General features: G+C 37.0%; 1 protein-coding gene across 1 annotated transcript in view; it reads left to right on the top strand.

Annotated features, from left to right (window-relative positions):
• The window catches only part of Malrd1 (MAM and LDL receptor class A domain containing 1), a 719,676-nt gene that overhangs the window by 533,633 nt on the left and 161,267 nt on the right, over positions 1–24,776 (top strand). Inside the window, exon 31 of the mRNA XM_052156848.1 lies at positions 13,920–14,077. Coding sequence (XP_052012808.1) covers positions 13,920–14,077 — 158 coding nt within the window. The remainder of the gene's footprint in view (positions 1–13,919; positions 14,078–24,776) is intronic.

Below are 24,776 nucleotides of genomic sequence, written 5' to 3'. Positions count from 1 at the left end.
AGTTTGTCAAAGAGCATGAGAAATCACATTTTGACTCGATGTGAATATATCTCAAATAATTTTAAGAGATTTATTAATTCTATGTAATTTTTACTCCTATCTTTAAACTATTCTAGGGAAACTCTGTTTGCAGTTAGTCGAAATGATATTTCATTTCCTCTCATTGTCAATATTTGTATACAGTATATTTAATTATATATTGTCTTAGTCAGGGTCTCTATTCCTGGACAAAACATCATGACCAAGATGCAAGTTGGGGAGGCCAGGGTTTATTCAGCTTATACTTTCCACTTTGCTGTTGATCACCAAAGAAAGTCAGGACTGGAACTCAAGTAGGTCATGAATCAGGAGCTGATGCAGAGGCCATGGAGGGATGTTTTTTACTGACTTGCTTCCCCTAGCTTTCTCAGCTTGCTCTCTTATAGAAATCAAGACTACCAACCCAGGAATGGTACCACTCCCAATGGTCCCTCCTACCTTGATCACTAATTGAGAAAATGCCCCACAGCTGGATCTCATGGAGGCAATTCCCCAGATGAAGCTCCTTTCTCTGTGATAACTGGAGCCTGTGTCAAGTTGACACACAAAACCAGCCAGTACAAATGACCCTTGTCAACTTGACATACAAACACATCACTATTAAGCCTCAACCCTTTCCTTATTCAACCCCAAGATCTAAATAACTTTAAAAGTCCCACAGTCTTTACATATTAAAAGTTCAATCCCTTTAAAATATCAAATATCTTTTAAAATTCAAAGTCTTTTAAAAATTCATGGTCTCTTATCTGTGGGCTCCATTAAAAAACCTTCATACTTCAAGAGAAAAATATCAGGGCACAGTCACAATCATAAGCAAAATAAAACTCCAGCTGTCCAATGTCTGGGATCCTATCATGATCTTCTAGGCCCCTCCAAGGTCTTGGGTCATTCTTCCTTTTGTAGCACATACCTTGTCTTCTAGGTTCCAGCTGCCTGCACTCCACTGCAGCTACTGTTCTTGGTGGTCATCTCATGTTACTGGCATTTCCAAAACGCTGATGTCTTCCACTTTAACTAGGCTTCACCAATAGCCTCTCATAGGCTCTCTTCATGGTGCCAAGCCTCAACTCCTTTGCATGACCCCCTCAGTCCTGAGATTGCACCTTCACCAATGCCCTTCTTATGCTTCTCACAGAGCCAAGCCTCAGCTGTTCTTCATGACCCCTTCATGCCATCAAACCATTACCACTTACACATTACTAAGTCCAGCCACAGCTATCTTTGGGACACAACCTCTGTGTTCTCAGAAAACTCTTCCAAAAAGATTTCACCTCAATAATGCTGGACTCTTCTTAATCACTGCTAATTTCCTAGCTCCAGCTAACCAGCATCAATGGTCCCAGTAATGCAAAGTTTTCACTTTAGAAGTTCTGGTATCTGTTAATCACAGCTGACCATTCAGCCCCAGCTAACCAAAACCACAGAATCTTCACAATTACAATAGTAACTGCTCTAGTAACAGTCTTTAATCTTCCCTCTGAAATTTCATAAGCCAGACCTCCATCTTCTGCATTGTTCTCAATATTATCTTCCAAGCTCCTATACAACATTCCACAGCACTCTTACCATCCTAATGATTCTTATAGCTCAAAGTTCCAAAGTCCTTTCACAGTCTTCCCCCAAACATGGTCAAGTTGTCACAAGAATACCCCACTCCTGGTACTAATTTGTCTTAGTCGGAGTTTCTATTCCTGGACAAAACATCATGACCAAGATGCAAGTTGGAGAAGAAAGGATTTATTCAGCTTACATTTTCCCCATTGTTGTTGATCTCCAAAGAAAGTCAGGACTGGAACTCAAGCAGGTCAGGATTAAGGAGCTGATGCAGAGGCCATGGAAGGATGTTTCTTTCTTGCTCTTCCTTGCTTGCTCAGTTTGCTCTCTTATCCTAAGACTACTAGTCTAGGGATGGCACCACCCACAATGGGTCCTCCTCCCTTGATTACCAACTGAGAAAATGCCCCATAGCTGTATCTCACAGAGGCACTTCTCAAACTGAAGCTCCTTTCTCTGTGATAACACTAGCCTGTGTCAAGTTGACACACAAAACCAGTCAGTACATAAATGATTGGATTTATATACATCATCTGTATACATATGGATTATCTATCTATATTAAATAGATATATTTATATTTATGTATTATATAGATTATGTATATTAAATAGTTAATATACATATCTAATACATATGGATTATCTATATTAAAACACTACAGTATGTTTCTTCATTTTCTCCTTTTTGCACTTCCTTATTTTCCTGCTCTCTGATTTTCTTTTATTTGATTGAAATGTGTAAAAATTTGTAAAAAGACTAAGGATGTTATAATAACATATGTAAGAAAAAACAGTCTATTTATTGAGTACTAAGTGTTTTTATCATGACTTAAACCATAACAAGAATTACTGAGTTAGCATGATGGCTCAGCACACAAAAGTGCTTGCTACTGAGCATGACAATCTGAGTTCAGTCCATACCTCCCATAGGAGAACAGATGAATTGACTCCTAAAATATGCCTCTAATAATCATATGCATTCTGTGGCATAGGAATCCCTACATAAATACACAAGCATGCACACACATACACACACACACACACACACACACACACACACACACATATACACATACACAACACACACACACACAAAACCAAATATGGTGACTTTAGATCTAATTATACCTAGTTTGTATGGCCCAGTAACTATAATCTAGTTCTACCTTAATTGAAGGATTCTATGCTGTATGCCTCAGACATTGCTTACTAGTTCTTAGCACTATCTCTGTTAAAAGTGGGAGATACCGCATGTTCATAGTAGCTAGCTAATCAGTAATGCCTGGTTTATGAACTCATTCCCAATTCTAGAATTAGTTTGTATCTCTTCTCTAAATTTCCCAGGAGTACAGCACTAATTTGTGACTGTGTTCTAAGCACTTTGCCTTTAGTATATCATTTAATTTTTCCCCACAACCTCATGAGAGAAAAGTACCTATGGTAATTATCTCTTATTGCCTCTGAGACTTAGAGAATTTAGATAGGACTATTCAGAACCAAACACCCAGTGAATGGTAAAGTGATTTAAATCCAATCTGTCACTTTACTGCTAATAGATAAGTGATCAAACCTCCTCAAAGTGTGTGCTGACTCCATAGTCAGTATAAGAACCTGGCATTGTGTTCAGATGAAAAGAGAATACTGTTGCTATTCCCACTTGTTGTCCATACTTTTTCAGGGGCAATCTATCTGAAATCTAAATGAAGTTCAGCTCTTTTTCTACAAGTTTCTAGTTATTATTTACATAAAGAAATGGATTTCAATTTATAATGCTAGTGTTTCCTCCTTGAATTCCTCCATGAATACAGCATAGTGTTCTTTATAATCTCAAGTTGGGAAATTGGGATCAAGTTATAGAAATACTATCCGGCTAATACATCCTTCCCAAGACACGTTGACAAATAAAGGCACATAAATTGCTATTTCAGTGCTTCCATATGAGGATTAGGAACTCAGAATCCTGCTTCTACTTATATTTGTTGCAAGAGCCAGTCAACACCATCTGCTTATCATCACCATGTGACTGGGATATCCTTAATAAATCAGTAAATTTAGAAATGAGATGAATCTACCTTTGATTTCATGCCACTACAGGAATCCTTTTTCCAAGGCTGGTTAAAACATGCCATAATGGAAATTTTATAGGACCAAATATGGTACCAGTTTGTAGCATTAAAAAGAAACATTCTGTTGAGAAGAGTTTGGTATATCAATAATCATTCTTAGAAAAATTAATTTAGTAATAAACCTACACCTTTGGAAAAAAATGAGAAATCAGGACATACCATGATTTATTTAATGTGATACCCAGAAACAACTGGCAATCAAATAATAACAGTCACTTTTTTCTTCTATACCAAATGTCACATCCAAGATTCTTTGTTTAAGACTTCTATTTTGGTGATTTTGATGAAACTTTTGTGCTCCAAATGTATTCCAAATATGTTCTTTAAATATTGCAGAATCAAGTGGCCACAAGTCCAGAAATCCAGGAGGAGAATGGAAGTACAAAAAGAGATTGAGGACATTTCAACTGATAGTCACTATGTATTCTTCTTCTTCAGAGTGTGGGACAGATAGAAATTATACAGAATATAGAGATATAATCTTATTCTCTAAGCAGGAAGAATTATGTTTTGAAGGAGAGGTATATTAAGTACTATCCATATTTCCAAAAGCAATCTACAGAGTCAATGCAATCCGCATTAAAATTCCAACTCAATTCTTCATAGAGTTAGAAGGAACAATTTGCAAATTCATCTAGAAAACAAAAAAGGATAGTAAAAACTATTCTCAACAATAAAAGAACTTCTGGGGGTATCACCAACCCTGAACTCCAGCTGTATTATAGAGGAATTATGATAAAAACTGCATGGTATTGGTAGAGACAGGCAGGTAGATCAATGGAACAGAATTAAAGACCCAGAAATGGACCCACACACCTATGGTCACTTGATCTTTGACAAAGGAGATAAAAACCATCCAGTGAGCCGGGCGGTGGTGGCACACGCCTGTAATCCCAGCACTTGGGAGGCAGAGGCAGGCGGATTTCTGAGTTCGAGGCCAGCCTGGTCTACAGAGTGAGTTCTACGACAGCCAGGGCTACACAGAGAAACCCTGTCTCAAAAAAAAAATCCAAAAACCATCCAGTGGATAAAAGACAGCATTTTCAAAAAATTGTACTGGTTCAACTGGCAGTCAGCACATAGAATAATGTAAATCAATCCATTCTTATCTTCCTGTACAAAGCTCAAGTTCAAATGAATCAAGGACCTCCACATAAAACCAGATACGCTGAAGAGAAAGTGGGAGAAAGTGGGGTAAAGTCTTGAACACATGGGCACATGGGAAAAGTTCCTGAGCAGAACACCAATGGCTTATGCCCTAAGATCATAAATTGACAAATGGGAACTCAAAAAATTGCAAAGTTTCTATAAGGCAAAGTATACTACCAATAGTACAAAATGGCAACCAATAGATTAGGAAAATATCTTTACCAACCCAACATTCCATAGAGGGTTAATATCCAATATATACCAAGAACTCAAGAAATAAGAATCCAGAGAACCAAATAACTGTATTAAAAATGGAATACAGAGCTAAACAAAGGGTTCTCAACTGAGGAATAGTGAATGGCCGAGAAGCACCTAATGAAGAGTTCAACATCCTTAGTCATCAGGGAAATGCAAATCAAAACAGCCATGGGATTCTATCTCATACCAGTGAGAATGGCTAAGATAAAAAACTCAGTTGACAGCAGATTCTGGTGATGATGTGGAGAAACATCCTCCATTGTTGGTGGAATTGCAAGCTGCTACAACCACTCTTGAAATTAGTCTGGTGGTTCTTCAGAAAATCGGACATAATACTACCTGAGGACCCAGCTATACCACTCCTGGGAATATATCCAGAAGATGATCCATCATATAATAATGACACATGCTCCACTACATTCATAGAAGCCTTATTTATAATAGCCAGAAGCTGGAAAAAACATAGATGTCCTTCAACAGAGGAATGGATACAGAAAATGTGGTTCATTTTCATAATGGATTACTACTCAACTATTAAAAACAAGAACTTCATGAAATTCTTAGGTAAATGATGGAACTAGAAGATATCATACTGAGTGAGGTATCTCTGTCACAGAAGAACACAAATGGTATGTACTCATTGATTAGTGGATATTAGCCGAAAAGCCGGGAATACCCAAGATGCAATTCATAGACCACATGAAGCTCAAGAAGAAGAAAAATCAAAGTGTGGATACTTCGGTCCTTCTTCAAAGGGTGAACAAAATCCCCATGGGAAGAGATACAAAGTATGGAGCAGAGACTGAATGAAAGGCCACTTAGACACTGCTCCACCTGGGGATCCATACTATATAGAGTTACCAAATCCACCATTGTGGATGCTAAGAAGTGCTTGTTGATAGGAGCAGGATACAACTCTCCCCTAAGAAGCTATGCCAGAGCCTGTCAAATACAGAGGCAGATGCTCCCAGCCAAGCATTGGACTGAGCATGCTGTCCCCAATGGAAGAGTTATAGAAAGGTATAACTGAGGAGCTGAAGAGGTTTGCAACCTCATAGAAAGAACAAAAATATCAACCAATCAGACCCTCCTGAGCTCCCAGGCTCTAAACTATCAACCAAAGAGTACACATGGAGAGAGACCCATGACTCCAGCTGCATATGTAGCAGAGGATGGCCTTGTCAGACATCAATGAGAGGAGATTAGATGCTCCAGTGTAGGAAAAATTCAGGCCAGAGAAGTAGGATTGGGTGGGTAGGTAGGGGAACACCCTCATAGAATCAGGGAGAGGACGGATGGGATAGGGAATTTTTTGGAGTTGAAACCAGGAAAGAAGATAACACTTGAAGTGTAAATAAAGAAAATATCTAATAAAAATAAAAATTAAAAAATAAAAATAAAATAAAAACCATTAGCCAGTTTTATAAGAAAAAAGAAAATGAGAGTTGTCTCCAATTTAAAGAGTGAATTCAGATCATGTAATGTGGAAAATTGTCTCATATGATTTGATCAGGGAATAAATGAGCATAATTTTTTATGAAATAGAGATTCCTTTATGAGTATTAACTATCATTTTAAAAAAGAAATGTCAAATTATTATAACTTAATACAAAAATTCAATGACATATTTTAAAATATATAATAGGCCTTTCTCATATCTAAAAGATATTTAGGATTTTTATGTTTTGCTCATACATGATTGGCCATGAAATGTTAAACATATACACACACACACACACACACACAGACACACACACACAGACACACACACACACACATCTATATATAATACATATATATATATATATATATATATATATATATATATAATATTGCTTCCTCTGCACATTAAGTGGTCATCAATTTTCTAAACTCTTCAATGGCTTAAATAATTGCTAAGATTAGAGTTAAGTATTACCAGGAAAACTGTCCCTAATTTTGATGGTAGTTAATTAGTTGTCAAATGTAAGAATATTAGCCGGGCGGTGGTGGTGCACACCTTTAATCCCAGCACTTAAGAGGCAGTGGCAGGTGGATTTCTGAGTTCGAGGCCAGCCTGGTCTACAGAGTGAGTTCCAGCACAGCCAGGGCTACACAGAGAAACCCTGTCTTGAAACAACAACAACAACAACAACAAAAACAACAAAAAACAAATGTAAGAATCTTTACATGTATAATCTCAGAAGTTTGAAATTTTAAAGGAGAAGTGAAGTACTGAACTGAAAGTATGGAGAAAATACTTAGGAAGAATGAGAACTAAAATTTAGAAATACTTATTGAAAAGCATGTCTCAGGATATTGCGCCCAAGTCACACTTAATTGAACTATGACAGACTTTATAAGATCAGTGGAACATCTTGAGATCTGATTTATGAGCAGTAAGATCTTAAGATGACAGATTGAAGCTGCAGGACAGCTCCACATCAAATAATCAAAGAATTTTGCTTCTGAAACTACATTCCCCTGGATGCTATTGATCATTCCACACAGATCCATGTAAGTAATGGAAATGAACTGGCTTAATGATTTCCCATTAAATTCTTAATATGTCCCGGCAGTAGAGACGTAAGTGCTTTTTTTCCCTCCAAGTTAACTGTTTAGTGTGTCTATATGAAATATTTGCCAATAAGGGTAGCCTGAGCTTGGTAGATAAAAGATGGCTCTATTTGTGAAAGCATGTTTACAGTAAGCCATTATCATTTTGCAATGTGGTACATTTTATGGAAAACACATATTAATAATTTCAAGAGTCTGAGCAACTTTCTCCCTTTTATTTTTGAGAACAAAGTAGCAATGTAACAAGTTGTCTTGGTCAAATTAGTATGTGACCAAGCCTTAAAATAACAGTTTGTCAACGAACCTGTTTACAGTAGCAACTTCAGAATCTGTAGGCTGAGCTGCTGTCTCATTTTAAACTGGGTTCATCTACACAGACATGTATCAGTGCTTCAACCTATAATCAAATTTGTAATATCTGTGTTTTCCTGTAGGACTTTGTAAAACCCACACTGAGCATGTAAATAGAACCAATTGTTCAGATCATACTTGGAAACCTCAGCCCAAAGAATGCTGATTCCTAATTGGAATTGGTTGCAACGTTTTTACTGAATCTCACAAAACAGTGCTTTTCCTGAGTTGTGGCAAAACCCCTCCCCTTACACTCTTGTCTTCCTAATTCAAAAATACTCACCTAAAGCATCAATGTTAGTATCCCCATCACCCTCTATTTGCAGGTCTTGGTGTTCTTCTATTGCCTCTTGCTGTGTGTGTGTGTGTGTGTGTGTGTGTGTGTGTGTGTGTGTATTTTTACGTGTGCATGTATGTTGGATGACTCTATTACTGAAGGCACTGATTTTTTTGGTGCTTTATAGGCATAGAGTAGTCAATGTCAAATTCACCAGGAACTCTCTCCCTGCTGACCAGCTTATATAATGCTAGAAGAGGCTCATTTAGATGGATGAGAGATAAGAGACATAAATAGTCTTACTCATGCTCCCTGCATGGTATAATAATTACCTGTTTGGAAGAAGGTGACCATGGGTGTAATAATGGAATGACAAGGTTATGGAAATATAACCAATTACTTTCTGATCAGATATGAGGCCTGCTTTTGAGAGAAGAGTCCACGCCTGGTACTATTAATCTAGTCAAAAGCCCATGTCTATTGTGGGGTTGCTAAATGATCATGCTGCCAAACTTCATGCTAAATATTTGTGTATACCCATAGATTTGTTCTCTCGACCTTGGTCAGAGATGCTCCTTTTTGCAATGGGTAGTGGTTAATACCAAGACTCATAAGTAGTCAAGTGTGGAGCACATGTGACTCAGTGTTATGTTGTGGGTGGGTCATCTGTATCAACCTTACCTTGCCCATAATTTAGAACATTTTGTGGAATGGTTCTGGAAGACTGTAAGGACTAGATGGTTCTGGGTGAGAATGGTGAAATGCTGACATCTGAACTTAACATGGCTGCTTTATGCAACAGCTCACCACAGCTGTGGTTACCTGCATAAGAAGACTAGAAAAGCCAATCAGAATTTTAGCATGAATGCAAGAGGGATTTAGTAGTTTCCAAAGCACATTGGTAGTTGGCACCTGCTGAGAGGGGAGAATCCTTTTTGGAAATATAGCTGCCAGGAAGTTGTCTATGTCCCCTGGATAGACCCACACCTAGATTCTTCTATATATAGGGAGCAGAATAAATATGCTGAAATGTGACATTTTCAATCAGTATTCAATTCCTATCTATAAACTTGATTACATTTGCATTAGTGAATGCAATTGCTGCTTTTCCTAGGCCTCTAAATATTTGACTTTCAATGTCAAGTTAGAAGATAGCATAGAAAAAGCTTGATATTGAAATATACTCATTTGCTTTTTGCATGTTATAATAATTAGGATCTAAATAATAAAATCTAGAATTGCATTATCCAATTATATTAACTAGTTATTTCTTCACATCCAGGTTAAGACCAGTATATTTATGTGTTTAATATGCACTGAACATCCCCATGTATGTAAAAGTCAAGATGATAGAAAGACAGAGTACACGTTCCTACTTGATTTAAGATAGCATGGAATTAAAGTATATTTCCAAACAGCAAGCCATTGTCTTTTTGTAGACCCTAGGCAGGGAGAGTCCTAGTATATAGTGGCTGTGTGAAACACATAAAACTTCTGTTTCCAAGAGATGAAAGAACATATCTTTAAACAAAACAAAAACTCTATAAGTATTTTCTTGTGACTCAAACAAATTACTCTACCTATTTTTCCTAAACCATGAACACAGCCAACCCCTTTGGGGGCTTTGGGAAGGAAGTCAACTTCCATGTTATTTCAATCTCAACTTATTAAATTGAGAAAACTTTATGATGATAATTCTTGGGTTGGATCATTTAGATATTTCGTCTTCCTTTTTTGTTTTGTTTCCCTTTTTTGTTTTGCTTTGTTTTAGATGGTAGATTTATAATTTTATTTTTTATTTGTTGATGGTGGCCATTCATTATTTTTGCTAAATTCATTACCTGATAATTTCACACTTGGATATAATGCATTCTGGTTACCCTCACCCTTGGCCCAGTCTCTCCAATTTCTTTCTAAATCCTGTTAACCATGTTTCCTCTACTTGTCTTTTGGTTCCTGTCTTTTTTTGGTTCCTGTCTTTCTATTTTGTCCTGTGACCTCCCAAATTTTATGCATTTGGGTTTTGGAGACAGTGCAGACTCAAAATTGTTATAATCCTTCTGCTTCAATCTCTCAAGGCCAAAATAACAGGTGTATTCAACCCAGTCTTGCTAGATATTTTTCGTTATGAATTTTTCAAGTAAGCCTTCATAAAGTCTACTAAGTGAAAAAGGAAGTTTTCAGTAAGGAACATTTAAGTATAGATGTAAGTTATTTCTGTCTCTTACCCAGCATGTCAGGAGATTTAACGAAATCTGCTCATTCTTTTAACAATAAACAGGCTATGTAGCCGAAAAGCATTATCTTTTTATGGATCTATGAGACAGCCAAGATCACAGGAACTGCCACTGCTTCTGTGAGAAGCAAGCAGATGAGCACAGGGTCACAAAAGCTAGAAGAGAAAACCTTGGGTACTGAGTAGGATATCTAAGCCATGACTTCTCAGGTTCAATATAGAAACCTTCAGGAGATGAAACTCAGAGAAGACAGTAGAGAAACATCTGAAATCCTGATCAGGTTTTTACAGAGAAGAAATAAGTGTGCTCTCAGCTTTCTCAAGGGAAGGGGAATATAGTTATGGAAGCATCCATAAACACTATTTCATTAAAACTACTGATATAGGGAAGAGAAATATTCAACAATGTGAAAACGTTGGGTTGATGTGCACTGGAGGGTGCTATTGGAAAATACTCACTTCTGTGACCCATGAAGTGGTATGCACATATTTGAAGGAGTGCTTGAGTTAGTTGTAAGGCAATTTTCAAGTACAAGGTCCACCACTAGAACAGATGCTGTTCTAAAGTATGCAACTAGTATACATAGAAGATGAAAATTTTAATTATATAAAATTATTAGTTAGCTTCAGAATAGAGAAGGTGGATGAAAAGTTTAAAAAAAAGACCCAAAAATTAATGAGTACAGAAATGGTAAAAGAAAGTTATTACAGTTGTTAAACCAGTTCTGTCAGTAGTTCAGCTATAACCATAAAGATTAATAGCAAAAAGTTGATAATTAAAATGCATCCTGATGTGTGGAATAAGATGAAAACACCATCTTTTAGGATCTATATTTAATATAAAGACAGAAAAATAAAAAATAAGGGAAGGACACATCAAAAGAATATGACATTTAAGAAAGACTGTAGCAAGGAATATTATTAAAGATAAGAAGGAACATAGATGATAATAAATAGGTCATTCCTCTAAACAAAAATAATATCCAGCATGTAAGAATTTAATACCAGAAAATCATAGTTTTTCAAGTAAATCCTGATAAAAATTTAAGGAGAAATTAATGACTCTATTATTAAAGCTAGAAAATCAAACTTGCTTAGCAATGGAAAGATCCACTAGGCAGAGTATCAGAAAGTGTATGGATGACCAGACTAGACCAGCCAACCACCTGGACCTGATATCATCTACAGAGGACTGCATCTAAGGGGATAAGGGTGCCAATAGTATCGAGTAACAAAGAAAATTTATGTCATTGGCCATGAAACTTAACAATCTAAAGAAATGGGATTCATACATAAGATGCCATCTACAGTCTTTCATTTGGAGAATGGGTATTGGACATTATATCAAACATATTCTCTGCTCTCTTTATGTGTTTGCCTAACAAGAAGAACCCCATTTCTTTCAGTGATTAAAACTGTTAAGGCTTTTAATTCTTTCCCAATTTTCCACATGGTTTTCTATAATGTAACAGGAATATGTATACAAAACTCCTAACTATATATAGATTCATGAACCGCTTCTACATAGCTCATGAGTCCAGGAAGTTAAATTAACATATTGACATATTTTAATTAAAGAGAGAACAGAGAATCAAATATGTGTATTTTGTTGACTACGTTGGTTATAAGATAGTTTGAACATGTGCACCAAGACTAATCTAACATAAATTAAAAGCTGTTTAAAACCAAAAGGATAAGAAAATGGAAGTGTTGTATGTGAGTAGATATTAGTGAAATATATGTAATAAATAAATAAAACTACTCATAGCCAACCATGTAGCTGAGCTGGTGGACCACAATGGAAGAGCTAAGGGAAGGTCTGAAGGAGCTGAAGGGGATTGCAACCCCATAGGAAGAACAATATCAACTAACTGGATCACCGAGAGCTCCCAGGGACTAATCCACCTACCAAAGAGTTTATGTGGAGGAATCCATGGCTCCAGCTATGTATATTGCAGAGGATAGCCTTATCTGGCATCAGTGGGAGGGGAGACCCTTGGTCCTGCATAGGTGTGATGCCCCAGTGTATGGGGATACTAGAGTAGTGAGGCAGGAGTGTGTGAGTGGGTAGAGGAGCACCCTCATAGAGCATAGGGAAGGGATCATGGGATGAAGAAAGGTTTGCAGAGGACCAAAAGGGAAGGGAGATATCATTTGAAATGTAAATGAATAAAATGAATAACAAAAAATTAATTAAACCTAAAACATAGTATTTGAAAGAATAAATAAAATAGAAAACACTCTCACCAAGTTACTTGGAACAACTAAAGAAAGCAGGAAATCTTGCAGTCAGAAGTGAAGGGGAGACCATTACTGCTGATTTTTGGCTAATGATAAGAAACAAGCAAAACCGTATTAAAAATAAAACAATGTATTAGATTTGTTTGGAACTATACAAGCAACTTATCTGCTACCCCAGATGAAAACACAGAAGAGATGAATAGATTGATAAGTTTTGGCAATGATGTCAAACAGAAAACAAATTCAATTATCTTGAATACAGAGAGAGACCTTTGATAAACAAATGCACCTCTGGAGCACGGATATTATTTATAGCTCAGTAGAAAAACATCTAATGTGGCTGGGGACTCATTGAGTGAAGTCATCATAGGAAACACAAGGAAGTGAGTTCATATTCCCAGCACCCACTTAAAAATCAGGCTCAGTAGTAAATATTTGTAACCTAGGGTTCATGAAGACATAAGGATCCCTGATGCTTGCTGAGCAGATAGATGAACAGTGAAGAAACTCCAGGTTTAGTGAGAGATCATTTGGTAAAATGGAAGGTTTAAAGTGATGGAAGAATACGTGTATTATCAACTTTTATCTTTCACATATGCCTTCACAGGCAATCGCTTCCCTGCTACACAACTACACATGCATAAGCACAAACAAGCACACACACACACACACATACACACACATGAATCAACAAAGTATGTAATAATTTGCAGAATCACATTCTGCTCCAAATGTGGCTACACCTTAATATTCTGGCAAGTGTAGAAGAAGGAATAACCAAAATTATGTCTCATATCAATCAGATCCTAATGCCCACTTGGTAGCTGTCCACTATTCATGAAATACAGAATGCTATGGCTTGAAAGATTGAACTATAGTAGTACATCTTCAGAATACACACAGGGTTGAGTCCTGTATAAAATAAACTCTGCCTATCACATGACTGTAGTACTACCTTTCTGCACAGAATTAACTGCTTTTTTGAGATGACTTGGAAGAGATAAAGTCTATTTAAGTGGGAGTCCTGGAGAGGAAAGTGTTTGAGATGATAATGATATTTGTGCTTAGTTTAACACATTCTGTATTAAATATATTTTCTCGCTAAAACCTGAAACTTCAATCTTTTCTAGGTAGTGGTCGGCATTTCTTGTATGTCAACACTTCTCTCTCCAGAGAAGGATCTACTGCAAGAATCATTACCTCACACTTCTTCCCAGCAAGCCTTGGAATGTGTACTGTTCGGTTCTGGTTCTACATGGTGGATCCTCAGATTATGGGGATATTAAAGGTATGGAAAATGATAGATTTGTGTCCACAGAATTATTTTTTTATTTTATTTTTTTATTTACATTGCAAATGATTTCCCCTTTTCTGGGTCCCCACTCCCCGTAAGTCCCATAAGCCCTCTTCTGTCCCCCTATTCTTCCATCTACCCCTTCCCATTTCCCTGTTCTGGAATTCCCCTATACTCTTGCACTGAGTCTTTCCAGAACCAGGGACCATGCCTCCATTCTTTTTGGACATCATTTAATTTGTGGATTATGTCCTGGATGTTCAAAGTTTCTAGGCTAATATCCACATATCAGTGAGTACATACCATGATTAATCTTTTGAGACTGGGTTACCTCACTTAGTATGATGTTCTCCAGCTCCATCCATTTGTCTAAGAATTTCATGAATTCATTGTTTCTAATGGCTGAATAGTACTCCATTGTGTAAATATACCACATTTTTTGTATCCATTCCTCTGTTGAAGGACATCTAGGTTCTTTCCAGCTTCTGGCTACTACAAATAGGGCTGCTATGAACATAGTGGAGCATGTGTCCTTATTGCATGCTGAAGAATCCTCTGGATATATGCCCAGTAGTGGTATAACAGGGTCCTCAGGAAGTGACATTCCCAGTTTTCTGAGGAACAGCCAGACTGATTTCCAGAGTGGTTGCACCATCTTGCAATCCCACCAGCAGTGGAGGAGTGTTCCTCTTTCTCCACATCCTCGCCAACACCACAGAAATATTTAACTCATGAGTTTAATCACTTCCCTTGTAATCATGGTGCCCAACTGCCCCCATTAACTTCTCATCGCTTCCTGGGGCTACGGGTCTTTGGCCTACAGCACCGTCATTCTTCTTCATTCATCTTCATCTGAGTCAAGACCAAGCTCCTTGAGGTTGCCACCTGAACTCAATTATGGCGTTGGCTAGCTAGAAGATTATCTGTAGATTAAAAAAGATGTCAGAGTAGATTTTACATGTACTTAGCAAATACAGACTTGCCAAAGGATAGTGAGGAAATGTGACAATAAATCTAACAAAAGATAAATCTCTATCTCAAGCAAAATAAAGGTAAAGCAGCCTCGATCTTTCAAATTAAGATCTGTCCAAAGTATAAAACAGCAGTCCTTGAGAGAGAATTGACAGTACTTACACTAGAGTTTTATCAATATTGAACAAGTTTTTGAGCATGATGAGTCAATTTTATTATCTACGTTTAATTTAGAAGTGTATATTAAAGCAGAACCCTAGTGTCATGACCTAGCAGTTAATTGTTTAGATCAATATGACTAGTTTTATTGCCTTAACTCAGAAATTGTTCCTAAGCCATGGTGACAGGTGTTGGTATTTTCTATCTTTCAGGAGATATTTTAAACACATTGTATATATTTTTAATTTTAGTTCAAAAGTTGGCCCAATGTGGGAGATGTGCATATCATCTAGCTTTAAAATAAATTGAGACCCCAAAATGCTTAGCAAATTCTCCTCTCCCAGAACAATTTGTATAAAATGTTACATCAAAAATCTGCCATCTATTTCTTTTTGTTGTTGTTGTTGTTGTTGACAAGGGAAGTACAGGCATTTTATGATAAAATTACAGATTTACATGGAAAATATTTCAGATAAAACAAAAGAGATACATAGAAAAACACGTGAAAATTGACAATTTTCATGAAAAATTAAAAAGTAAAGTGGTAGACATGAAGGACATTGCTAAACTAATTGAAATATGAAATAGAAATCTTCTATGATAGAACTGAAGATTGACATGGAAAATATTTCTGATAAAATTTTAGAAAAATGTAGAAAAGCATGTGATAATTGAAGATTATAATGGAAAATTTTATATAGATATAATAATGGCAGACATAAAAATATTCCTAAGTTGATTGAAAGTTGAATTATAAACATTTTCTGATAAACTTGAAGATTTACATGGAAAATATTTCTGATGAAGTTGAAGAAATATATAGAAAAACATGTTAAAATTAAAGATTATCATGGAAATTATATAGATAAAATGATAGGCATAAAGATAATTCTAAGTTGATTGAAGGTGGAATTATAAACATTTTTAGATAAAGTTGAAGATTTACATGGAAAATATTTCTGGCAAAATTCAAGAAATATATAGACAAACACTTTTAAATTGACTATTTCATGGAGAATTTTACATATAAAATGGTAGATATAAAAACTCTTTCTGAACCCAGATGTTCCTCAATTGAGGAATGGATACAGAAAATGTGGTATATTTACACAATAGAATACTACTGAGCAATTAAAAACAATGACTTCATGAAATTATTAGGCAAATAGTTGGAACTGGAAAATATCATCCTAAATGAGGTTACCCATTCACAAAAGAACATACATGGAATGCAGCCACTGATAAGTGGATATTAGCCCAGAAGCTCGGAATACCCAAGACACAATTCACATATCAAATGATTCCCAAGAAGAAGGAAGGAGAGGGCCCTGGTCCTGGAAAGGCTTGATGCAGCAATGTAGAGGATTACCAGGACAGAGAAGTGCAAAGGGGTTCATTGAGGAATGGGCAGAGGAAAGAGGGCATATGGAACTTATGGGGAGGGGGAAACTGGGAAAGGGGAAATCATTCAGAATGTAAAAAAAGAAAATAGAAAAAAAAAACTCTTTCTGCCGGGCAGTGGTGGCACACACCCTTAATCCCAGCACTTGGGAGGCAGACACAGACAGATTTCTGAGTTCAAAGCCAGGCTGGTCTACAGAGTGAGTTCCAGGAAAGCCAGGGCTGCACAGAGAAACTCTGTCTAGAGAAAAAAAAATCTAAATTAATTGAAGGTGGAATTAGAAACATTTGTGATAAAATCAAAGATTTACATTGAAAACATTTCTGTTAAAATAGAGGAGTTATATAGAAAGACATTAAAATTGAAGATTATCATGAAAAATAATGCAGATAAAACGGTAGGCATAAAAATTACTAAATTAATTAAAAGGGAAATTACAAGCATTTTCTGATAAAATTGAAGATTTACATGAGAAATAGTTCTGTTAGTCCGTCTTTTTGTTGGGGAGTTGAGTCCAGTATTGTTAAGAGATATTAAGGAATAGTGATTGTTGCTTCCTGTTATTTTTGATGTTTACTTTCTTGAAGCAAGAAGAAGAATGCTTTCTTGCTTTTTCTAGGGTGTAGTTTCCCACCTTGTGTTGGCATTTTCCATCTATTAACCTTTGTAGAGCAGGATTTGTGGACAGATATTGAGTAAATTTGGTTTTATCATGGAATATCTTGGTTTCTCCATCTATGATGATTGAGAGTTTTGCTGGGTATAGCAGCCTGGTCTAGCATTTGTGTTCTCTTAAGGTCTGTATGAGGACTGCCCAGGATCTTCTAGCTTTCATCATCTCTGGTGAGAAGTCTGTGTAATTCTGATAGATCTGATGTAAGTTACTTGCCCTTTTTCCCTTACTGCTTTTCTTTCTTTCTTTTTTTTTTTTTTTTTAGTTTTTATTATTTTTATTCGATATATTCTTTATTTACATTTCAAGTGATTTTCCTTTTCCTGGATTCCCCCTCACAAAAAGATCCATAAGCCCTCTTCCCTCCCCCGTTCCCCAATCCAACCCTTTCCATTTCCCTGTTCTGGTATTCCCCTGCACTGCTGCACTGAGCTTTTCCTGGATGGCGGGGAGGGGCACTCCTTTCTTCTTCTTGGGCACCATTTGATATGTGCATTGTGTCTTGGGTATTCCAAGCTTCTAGACTAATATCCATTTATCAGTGAGTGCATACCATGAGTGTTCTTTTGAGACTGTGTTACCTCACTTCGGATGATATTCTCCAGTTCCATCCATTTGTCTTAAGAATTTCATGAATTCATTGTTTCTAATGGCTGAATAGTACTCCATTATGTATATATACCACAATTTCTGTATCCATTGCTCCGTTGAGGGTTCTTTCCAGCTTCAGGCTATTATAAATAGGGCTACTATGAATGTAGTGGAGCATGTATCCTTATTACATGCTGGGGAATACTCTGAGTATATGCCCAGGAATGGTATAGTGGGGTCCTCTGGAAGTATCATTCTCAGTTTTCTGAGGAACCGTCAGACTTACTTCCAGAGTGGTAGTACCAGCTTGCAACCCCACCAGCAGTGGTGGAGTATTCCTCTTTCTCCACATCCTCACCAGCACTTGTTTTCTCCTGACTTTTTGATCTTAGGCATTCTAACTGGTGTGTGGTGAAATCTCAGGGTTGTTTTGATTTACATTTCCCTGATGACTAAAGATGTTGAACATTTCTTTAGGTGCTTCACAGCCATTCACTATTCCTCAGGTGAAAATTCTTTGATTAGCTCTGTACCCCATTTTTAAGGGGGATATTTGGCTCTCTGGAGTCTACCTTCTTGAGTTCTTTGTATATCTTGGATATAAGCCCTCTGTCGGATGTAGTGTTGCTAAAGATCTTTTCCCAGTTTGTTGGTTGCCGTTTTGTCCTTTTGACAATGTTCTTTGCCTTACAGAAACTTTGCAGTTTTATGAGGTCCCATTTGTCAATTTTTTTTTATCTTAGAGCATAAGCTATTGGTGTTCTGTTGAGGAAATTTATACCTGTGCCCATGTCCTCAAGGGTCTTCCCCAGTTTCTTTTCTATTAGTTTCGCTGTGTCTGGACTTATGTTGAGGTTCTTGATCCACTTGGACTTGAGCTTAGTACAAGGAGATATGAATGGATGAATTTGTATTCTTTTGCATGCTGACCTCCAGTTGAACCAGCACCATTTGTTGAAGAGGCTATCTTTTTTCCACTGGATGGTTGTAGTTCCTTTGTCAAAGATCAAGTGACCATAGGTGTCTGGGTTCATTTCCGGATCTTCAATTCTATTCCACTGATCTACTTACTTGTCACTGTACCAATACCATGCAATTTTTAACACTATTGCTCTGTAGTACTGTTTGAGGTCAGGGCTACTGATTCCCCCAGAAGTTCTTTTACTGGTGAGAACAGTTTTAGCTATCCTGGGCTTTTTGTTATTCCAGATGAATTTGAGATTTGCTCTTTCTAAGTCTATGAAGAATTGAGTTGGGATTTTGATCAGTAGATTGCTTTTGACAAGATGGCCATTTTTACTATATTAATCCTGTCAATCCAAGAGCAAGGAAGATTTTTCCATCTTCTGAAGTCTTCTTCAATTTCTTTCTTCAAAGACTTGAAGTTCCTGTCATACAGGTCTTTCACTTGTTTGGTTAGAGTCACTGCTTTTCATATTATTTCTTTGTTTAGCAAATTTAGTGTTTTGATTATTATGTGCCTGGAGGACATTCTGTTCTGGTCCAGCCTGTTTGGAGTTCTGAAGGAACTATATTCTGAAGGTACTATATTCATGAGCATCCCTTACCCTAGGTTAGGGAAGTTTTCTTCTAAAATTTTGTTGAAATCTTTTTTCTGGCCCTTTAAGTTGGAAATCTTTGCTCTTGTCTATACCTATAATCCTTATGTTTGTTATTATCTTTATGTCCTGGAGTTCCCGAATATTTTGGGTTACCAGCTTTATGCATTTTGCATTCTTTGACTGTTGAGTCACTGTTTTCTGTGATATCTTCAGCACCTAAGGTTCTTGCTTCTATATCTTGTATTCTGTTGTTGATGCTTATATCTATGACTCCTGAATACTTTCCAAGGTTTTCTATCTACAGAGATGTCTCATTTTGTGCTTTCTTTATTGTTTCTACTTCCACTTTTAGCTCCTGGATGGTTTTGTTCAGTTCCTTCACTTGATCATTTGTGTTTTCCTCTAATTCTTTAAGGGATTTTTATGTTTCTTCTTTAAGGGCTTCTTCCTGTTGACCCATGATCTCCTGTATCTCTTTAAGGGGTTTTTGTGTTTCCTCATTAAGGGCTTTTACCTGTTGACTGATGTTCTCCTGTATTTCTTTAAGGGAGTTATTTTAAGTCTTTCTTGAAGCCCTTTAGCAGCATCATGAGATATGATTTTAAATCTACCTCTTGTTTTTCTGGCATGTTGGGGTATCCAGGACTTGCTGTGGTGGTAGAACTGGGTTCTGATATTGACATGTGGTCTTGGTTTCTGTTGGTAGGGTTCTTAAGCTTGCCTTTTGCCATCTGAGTATCTCTGGTGCTAGTTTGTATTATTGACTCTGGCTGGAGTTTGTTCTTCCTGTGAGCCTGTAAGCCTGTAGCCTTACTCCTCTGAGCTCAGAAGTGAAAGCACTGCTGGGAGATCACTCTCTTCTGCACATAGAAGGCTATGGAGTATCCTGGTTCGCTGGTGCCAATGGAGGCAGGAAGACTTCTGTCCCAGCTGCTTCACTGACCTTATGCCCTGCGTGCTCCTAGATGTTCCCCTCTAGAGAGAAGGTGTAGATCTTAACCTCTGCACTCAGAAGTGAATGCGCTACTGGGAGATTACTCTCTCCTGATGGGCTGCACACAGAAGGCATGCCATCTATTTCTTTTTTTTTTTTCACGTTTTTTATTTGATGTATTCTTTATTTACATTTCAAGTGATTTCCCCTTTTCTGGGTCTCCACTCCCTGCAAGTCCCATAAGCCCCTTCCCCCTTCCCTCCCCCTGTTCCTCCACCTACTCCTTCCCACTTCCCTGTTCTGGTATTCCCCTATACTGTTGCATTGAGTCTTTCCAGAACCAGGGGCCACTCCTCCATTCTTGTTGGACATCATTTAATATGTGGATTATTTCTTGGGCATTCCAAGTTTCTCAGTTAATATCCACTTATTAGTGAGTGCATAACATGATTGATCTTTTGAGACTGGGTTACCTCACTTAGTATGATGTTCTCCAGCTCCATCCATTTGTCTACGAATTTCATGAATTCATTGTTTCTATGGCTGAATAGTACTCCATTGTTTTTGTATCCATTCCTCCGTTGAGGGACACCTGGGTTCTTTCCAGCTTCTGGCTACTACAAATAGGGCTGCTATGAACATAGTGGAACATGTGTCCTTATTACATGCTGGGGAATCCTCTGGGTATATGCCCAGGAGTGGTATAGCAGGGTCCTCTGGAAGTGCCATGCCCAGTTTTCTGAGGAACCTCCAGACTGATTTCCAAAGTGCTTGCACCATCTTACAATCCCACCAGCAGTGGAGGAGTGTTCCTCTTTCTTCACATCCCCGCCAGCACCTGCTGTTTCCTGAGTTTTTGACCTTAGCTATTCTGATTGGTGTGAGGTGAAATCTCAGGGTTGTTTTGATTTGCATTTCCCTAATGATTAATGATGCGGAACATTTCTTAAGGTGTTTCTCAGCACTCCAAAGTTCTTCATGTGAAAATTCTTTGTTTAGCTCAATATCCCACTTTTTAATGGGGTTATTTGGATCTCTGGGTTCTACCTTCTTGAGTTCTTTGTATACATTAGATATGAGCCGTCTGTCAGATTTAGGGTTGGTGAAGATCCTTTCCCAATCTGTTGGTTGACGTTTTGTCCTTTTGACAGTGTCCTTTGCCTTACAGAAACTTTGTAGTTTTATGAGGTCCCTTTTGTCAATTCTTGATCTTAGAGCATAAGCTATTGGTGTTCTATTCAGGAACTTTCCCCCTGTGCCCATGTCCTCAGGGTCTTCCCCAGTTTCTTTTCTATTAGTTTTAGTGTGTCAGGTTTTATGTGGAGGTCCTTGATCCATTTGGAGTTGAGCTTACTACAAGGAGACAAGGATGGATCAATTCGCATTCTTCTGCATGCTGACCTCCAGTTGAACCAGCACCATTTGTTGAAAAGACTATCTTTTTTTCACTGGATGTTTTCAGCTCCTTTGTCGAAGATCAAGTGACCATAGGTGTGTGGGTTCATTTCTGGTTCTTCAATCCTATTCCATTGATCCACTTGCCTGACATTGTACCAATACCATGCAGTTTTTATCACTATTGCTCTGTAGTAAAGTATGAGGGGATACTGAATCCCCCTGAAGTTCTTTTACTCTTGAGAATAGTTTTAGCTATCCTGGGTTTTTTGTTATTCCAGATGAATTTGAGCATTGCTCTTTCTAGCTCTATGAAGAACTGGGTTCTATTTAACAACCTTGGAGTAGAATCACAAAGTCTGAAAGCTAAAACAAAACCAAAGAAAACAAAAAACCAAGAAATAAAGAAAAAGAGAGTGAGAGAGCAAGAAAGAGAGAGAGAAACAGAGGCAGAGACAGAGACAGAGACAGAAACAGAAAGAAACAAGACAGAGAAAGAAAGAGGCAGAGAGAGAGGGAGAAAGACACGCACACACACACACACACACACACACACAGAGAGAGAGAGAGAGAGAGAGAGAGAGAGAGAGAGAGAGAGAGAGAGAGAAAGACCATACCAATTATAATATCTGACAGGGTCTCTTATCAAGTCAAAGCACAAGCATATAAAGAACATAAAATATTTTTCCTGACTCTATGAGAGTCTATATTTTCAAATGGAAACCAATAGAAACCAAGAAAGTCCATCCTAACTGTTGAGAGACACATGTTAGTGCAATACCTTGATCCTTTGAATTTTTCCTAAGTTTTACATACAATAGAGAGTAATTTGGGACATTAGCTTCAGGTTGTAATAAATTCCAGGAAGGTAACTTCCTGGTCATGCTCCATTGGTCTTTCTATTCTGTGGTGATCTGTTCTCATGAAAGCAAACATATATACTAACATGATTCAGCACCTCCCTCCCTTCAGAACAAACACCCAAACATGCTTTGTTGAATAGTTGGTTAGTTATCTGCTTGGGGTAACCAACTGTATAGCCCTTAGTATTTAGTTGTGTATCTGTAAATAGCCTCTAAATTACAAATGTTGGCAGTCTTTATTCATGATACCTTGCTGTGGAATGATTCATGGTTTTTCAAATTAGAGGTTAGCAGTGTAGAGAATACTTCTGTATACTGGGCAGTCTCCAGATAATTCTACTGGAAGAAAGACTGGGGAGGAGTTGGCAGTCAACATGATAAAGAGTAGTAGTGATGATGATAATGATTCTGGAGATGATGATGATAATGATGGTGGGGAGGATAAGGACATTCTTTTTTCTCTGAACTGTCTTGAGGGGAGACTGATTAACAGTGAATTTTCTTGGGTCTTTCTGTTTTTTTCTCTCTGATTTGGCATTTCTTTTTTTTTTTTTTCTAGTTTATCACTGCAAGGCATATGACAGGATTGGAGTTATTTGATATAATTGAGAGGATGTTTCCCACATGAGGAGAGAGATTTGAGGGAAATTTTACACATGCACACACATGTGTGCTACAGAGAAAGAGTGAAAGAGAGACCTGATTTGTCTAATCCTGGATCCTTCTTTGTGTCAGCTAGGAACTTCTCAGAGTAACAAACAACTAATAAGGTTATGGCCAGTACAAAAACCAGGAGTATCAGTTTTCATCAGATGACCTTGATATCCCAAACCCTCCTAATATCATTTCTTAGGTATAGAATTCAACATATGAATTGGGGATAGCCATTAGCATTCAGTTTCTTTCAAGGGAATAAGTTAGGTGATATTAGAAGTCATGGCAGTTACTGTGTGATTGATTTAACATGGACTATCAATGTACACTGGAAAACAGTAACTACTAATGGCAAATGGACATTTCTTCACTAGCATATTGAGATTAGTTTCAAATAAAACATGTCAAAATTTTATCACCACGTTGATATGATTCATCAGATAAGACTAAAGCAATCAATATAAATTTATACAGCTGATAAATTCAGGTAAAATTGAACATGATCTTTCATGCTAGATTACGGAGGACAAACAAAACTTATCCCAGCCTTTGAGTAGAATGACTCATGAGAAAAATAAATACCCTTGATAACTAGAAATCTGCCAGTAGCTTTTAATAGTAAATGAAAAAATAATCAGAATGTTAAAATGGTTATACAGTTATCAGCATGCTTTGATACAAAGACAAGACATTACAGGAAAATATCAGCATATATTTAGCTGATTGTATATTTTCTGGTTGGTCATATAGTAGAACTTAATCATGTTAGTTTTTTTCTACCTTTCATATACATCGTCAATACATACACATGAAATTTGAATCTCGAATGAAAGTGAACATTGTCTTCTTTTAATCCATATTGCCAAAAAAGCTCAAAGGGAAACCAAGTTAATTTCTTCTGAGACTATAAGGCTTTATTAATTCAGATTCCTAGCCTTGGACTTGTTAAAATTTTAAATGCAATCCCAGTAAAAAAAATAAAAGGTGAAATTTAGAAACATGATGGAGACTGTAATAATGATTAATATCCTGATTTCCACAAGTTCATCCTAATGAAATCAATGCCATTAAAAGGTGCCTTTCAACATTTATAGTTTTTGGAGCATTTTGTGTAATATATAGAAACTTCATTTTGTTTTGATTGGCTTTGGTACGGTTTTAGCTTCTTTGGTTTTTTGTTTTGATTTTCTTGTTTTTTTTTTTTTTTAAGTAAGAGAGAAGGAATATGAAGATGGGTGTTTAGGGAGGGTGGAGAATCTGAGAGAATATGATCAAAATCTACCATATAAATTTAATAAAAATAAAATAAGTTTTAGTTTTTATATTTTCTTTAATATATAGATTTTTATAATTCTTCACAGAGAATATTTGAGCAACTTCTTAAATCTTCCTTCTCTGATAGCAGGTAACTTGGCAAATTTGGATAGCATCTTAGAGATCTAACATTCATATTTCAGAATGGCCTGGCCATTCTAAAATGCTTTTATT

Source organism: Apodemus sylvaticus, chromosome 14 (genome assembly GCF_947179515.1).
Source record: "Apodemus sylvaticus chromosome 14, mApoSyl1.1, whole genome shotgun sequence".
Taxonomy (NCBI): Eukaryota; Metazoa; Chordata; class Mammalia; order Rodentia; family Muridae; genus Apodemus; species Apodemus sylvaticus.
Note: the sequence above shows the minus strand (reverse complement) of the source record. Positions and strands in the feature narration are given on the sequence as shown.